The 4,081-nt window shown below is 34.5% G+C and overlaps 1 protein-coding gene across 1 annotated transcript; it reads right to left on the bottom strand.

The window, feature by feature from the left end:
• Positions 1-644: 644 nt before the first annotated feature.
• LOC104896559 (protein trichome birefringence-like 40) lies at positions 645-2,998 on the bottom strand. The gene is made up of 4 exons (XM_010683317.4): positions 2,427-2,998; positions 2,150-2,324; positions 1,266-1,450; positions 645-1,168 (listed from the first exon to the last, which is right to left on the bottom strand). The coding sequence occupies exons 1-4, from the start codon at positions 2,888-2,890 to the stop codon at positions 673-675; spliced, it is 1,320 nt and encodes a 439-aa protein (XP_010681619.2). The 5' UTR covers positions 2,891-2,998; the 3' UTR covers positions 645-672.
• Between the last annotated feature and the right edge of the window lie 1,083 nt (positions 2,999-4,081).

Genomic DNA, 4,081 nt, shown 5'->3' with positions numbered 1-4,081 from the left:
GATCTTGTGTCCGATTTCTTATAGGCCGGTGGTTGTTTGGCATTCGAAGATTTGGTTTCAGACCCTATTTTATACTTCCTCCATAATATAATAATTTACAACAAATATTATTTATGAGTTATATAATATTTATTTATTTCACATTTGCACTTATTATGCTGATGAGAAAATAGATAATACTAATCCATGCATTACACGGGCACCCAAGACTAGTACTCACATGAGACATAGATATTTCTCGCCAGCTTCAACACGAAGGCAAGCTATGGTATGTTTTCTTTGCTAACCAGTGGCGATTGAGATATATGTTATCGACTTACGTTGACTTTTCACTGATTCACCCCTTTTCTTTTGCTCGAAGTAACACAGTTGTGGTTCTGTCCCTTCCATCAAGATTCAAGGGGGAATATTTCCACGTTGTCAATTATGTTGCCCGCTGTTCGGCTGTGACCCACTATCATTATATTATACTACTCTGTGTGTTCCATCATGCAATTGGGGGTTTAAAGATCTATAGCAATTCGCAACATGACCTTAATTTGTAAATAATTATGCACATCTCTAATGTTCTCGTCGATTATCTTTGATTAACTTTTGTAACATATAGTCAAATAAATCATACACAACGACTTGGTAAAAAATAATTAGAAAAAAATATGATGCTTAATTGCATTAAATATCTTCTTTTTGAAAGAACATATAAACATATAATAATCTATTCCAAGTATCAGGTACTCCAGGAAGGCACCAATGACTACAATCAGCATAACCCGAAATGTTATCTTCAAATTTCTTGGTTAAAATTTTCCAATCTGAGCTTCGGAAAACGGACGGGTGTGCATCAATTCTATACTCGGTAAGCTTGGTGATGTTCAAGTACTTTACTTGCAATTTGCTCATTTTTTTGATCAAGCCCTCAATGGTGTCCACAAATGATTTAGGGTAAACCGATAAATATGATCTATCCATAGGTTGTGTCACATTGTAGCACCATTGATCATACTTCCGTTGTGTATGCTCAGCTGAAATGCTCCTGAAAAACACGGTTGTTTTCTTGGGATCAACGTTACTCTTGATCCATTTGGCCCATGTTCTCATTCCCCGTTTGTATGCTTTCTCTATTGGCATCTCCTCCTTTAGGTCATCTCCATATTGAAACAAATCCCACCTAACAAATTATAAGAAAAATCGCAATAATCATAACGAAACGTGAATTGTAGTAAATAAGTTAAGCTCACAAGTTTCTATTTTAATTAATAACGTACGATTTAAATTTGCCCGTATGAGCCCACCAATGGCCGGAATTGAATACCATAATATCAGCTCCTCGCCACCCATCAGAATTGGGTGAAAGCTTGTCCAGTACAATAACTTTTTTGCCACTTTTATGATTTCTATCAAAATGAATTAAAAATGGGCTCCAATAAAACTCAACTGTGAAGTTATAATCCTGCAATGTGGAGAAGAATATAATTAGCTATATATCGTTTACAAAAAAAAATCCCTTAGTTTCGTGGTGATAATATATGATAGTGATAATAATGGATTTTACGGCCCGTTTGGTAGTTGGTCATAAAAGGTGGTAATGGGAGTGAATTTGTGTGTAAATTTGTGAAAAATATCATTGTCCATTACCATGGTAATGCTAATTTATCCTAAAGTGTCCATTTCCTTCTTGAATTTTCATTCCCATCCAATACCACCTTGTAGGGTGGTAATGAGTGGTAATGAAAATTGCTTCCCCTTGGAGACAAAAACACAAGTTTAGGGGTGAGATTGCTTGTCCATGGAGAAAAAAAGGCCTCCCCATGGAGATTTTAAGGGTGCTTCCCTAATAAAATTACACTTAAAATCCATTCCCATTACCGCAATTTATTAATGACTACCAAACGGGCCGTTAGTGTATCTCTACACTGTAATCTATTCCCCAAACACAAGTATATACCTCCATAAAATAACGCTTTCATCGTCCATTACCACTTTAGATGTGGTATTTAGTGGGAATGAAATTTGTTTGCAAATAAATATTTATAGACAAGATTCAATTACCATTTTTGCTTCCACATTACATAGATAATTATTGCCATTAGGATCATTTACTACCACGCACATACCAAACATGCTGTCAAGATATAAACTTTCGTTATACCTTTGCTTTGAAAATCTTGTAGACGGGGCTTTCAGCTTTGACTTCAGCTCTAGACGGAGAAACGGAAGTATAGAGAAGGCAAGCAAGAGACTCCCACATGTTTCTGTTAAGTGAGTCTCCGGCTATGATCATTCTTTTATTTCTAAGCCTTTCCATCATGTGTAATCCATTAAACCTAAGATACAGAGTTAAAAGCACATTTCTGTTAAAATTCTTTGATATATTAAAAAAAATAAAGTACATACATAGAAAGCGATACTAGCTAGTACATACTTACAAGGGAACATCACAATCTCTAGCTTCCCATCTCCACTTCTCATACTCAAAATCAGGTCTCCCATTCTTCTGGCAACTCATCTTCTCCTCAAGGAAAGGACATGTGGTTGAGTCATATTTAGGAGTTTCTTCTGGTATATATACCCATCTTCCGTCAAACAAATTATTGCACTTTTTTGTAGTCTTGTTTACTGCTATATCGATGTGGTCATCAATGGCGAAGTTCTTCTCATCTGTGGGAGTATTATCAAGAGTAACATTAGAAGGTTCGAAAGGTTTGACCATGCTAGTTGGTGAATCAAGTAATTTAGAAGGATTTAGTTGTAGCATATAGTTTCTAGTGCTAAAAAAAGTAGTATTTTGGTGAATTTTGTCTACAAGGAGGAGAAGGAGGAAGCACCCAAGTAGGGTTCCAAGTGAGAAAAGTTTCCATGTAGTCTCGTTAATGGACGACTTGAACTCCATGGTTTTGAAAATTATCTTCTGTATATTTCTGTTATTTAAAGTTGGTGTAATATTTGACAGGCATGTCTAAACAAGAATATACATACAAAAAGGCCAAGTTGAATTGTGGACCAATTAAGTGTGGCGGCCTTCTTGCATGTGTGGACTTATATGCCTCATAATGGAGCTAGTATTGACTGATGGGAAGGCTTGAGAACTGACTAACAAGAATTAACTAATCGTAGACATGGAATATAATAAAAATTTCAACTATTTGCTCATAGGAGTTAACTATTCATATACCATAGAACTAGCTCCGATTCCTTGAAAAAAGGGTAACCTAATTTCTCAAGTTAAGTATTCAGGAGGATACTGAACTTTGATAAAAGTAGCAGTTAAGGTACTGAACTTTCAAAACTTCCAGTTAAGGTACTCAAAATGGATGTCTGTTAATTAAAGTACTGAACTTTGGTTTGTAACGTTAACATCCCAAAAAATTAAAAAAAATGTGACATGGCATTAATTAAAAAGAAAAAGCTGACATGACATTAATTATAAAAATTCCAAACTCTTTTCTCTCTCCTCTGATTCATCACCTTCTTTTCTCTCTCCTCTTATTCCTCAACCTCTTTTTACTTTTTACTTTTTACTACTCAAACTTTCGTTTCTAACTATAATTCCAATTTCCCCCGATGATTTTCAACACTATTCTCAATTTTAGGGTTCTTTTCATTTCAATCTCTTCTTTTAGGGATTTGATCGTCTTATCTCCTTTCAAGTAACATCCAATTTCGGTATGATCGTCTGCTTCTTTGCAATTTTTTCTCTATGATTGCGCGTTTTTCTATTCTAATGATCGTTCTAGGGTTTTTTTCCGCTTGATGTTCCTGCTACTGTTCATTCAGGTTTGTTAATTATTCTTTTTTATGTTAATCTATTTTTGGATTTATTTTCTCTTTTTGCAAATTTTATCTACTAGTATCAATTTTTTTTTTCATTTCTGCTGGCGTTGTAATTGAGATTGTTAACTTTGCTCAATTGACTTTGAATTTTACTGGCAAAAGATTGGTGTATTGTCAATATTAATGTTTTTTTTTTGTGTGTCAACAATTGGTTTGAAAATGAAGTATAGAGCTTCAATGCGAAATTTGAACTATATCAAAATTTCTAATGGAAATGAATGTAGCATGCTAATGTATGCTTTTTGTTATG

The sequence above is a fragment of the Beta vulgaris genome, chromosome 6, assembly GCF_026745355.1.
Source record: "Beta vulgaris subsp. vulgaris cultivar EL10 chromosome 6, EL10.2, whole genome shotgun sequence".
NCBI classification, from domain to species: Eukaryota; Viridiplantae; Streptophyta; class Magnoliopsida; order Caryophyllales; family Amaranthaceae; genus Beta; species Beta vulgaris.
This window is presented reverse-complemented; position numbering and strand designations above follow the sequence as displayed.

Excerpts from the sequence above, each read along its gene's own strand:
- LOC104896559 (XM_010683317.4), bottom strand. The coding sequence starts at position 2,890 with ATGGAGTTCAAGTCGTCCATTAACGAGACTACATGGAAACTTTTCTCA. Across the intron at positions 2,325-2,426 it reads AGAGATTGTGATGTTCCCTT|GTTTAATGGATTACACATGA; the intron begins GTAAGTATGTAC and ends TCTGTATCTTAG. Across the intron at positions 1,451-2,149 it reads ACAAGATTTTCAAAGCAAAG|GATTATAACTTCACAGTTGA; the intron begins GTATAACGAAAG and ends TCCACATTGCAG.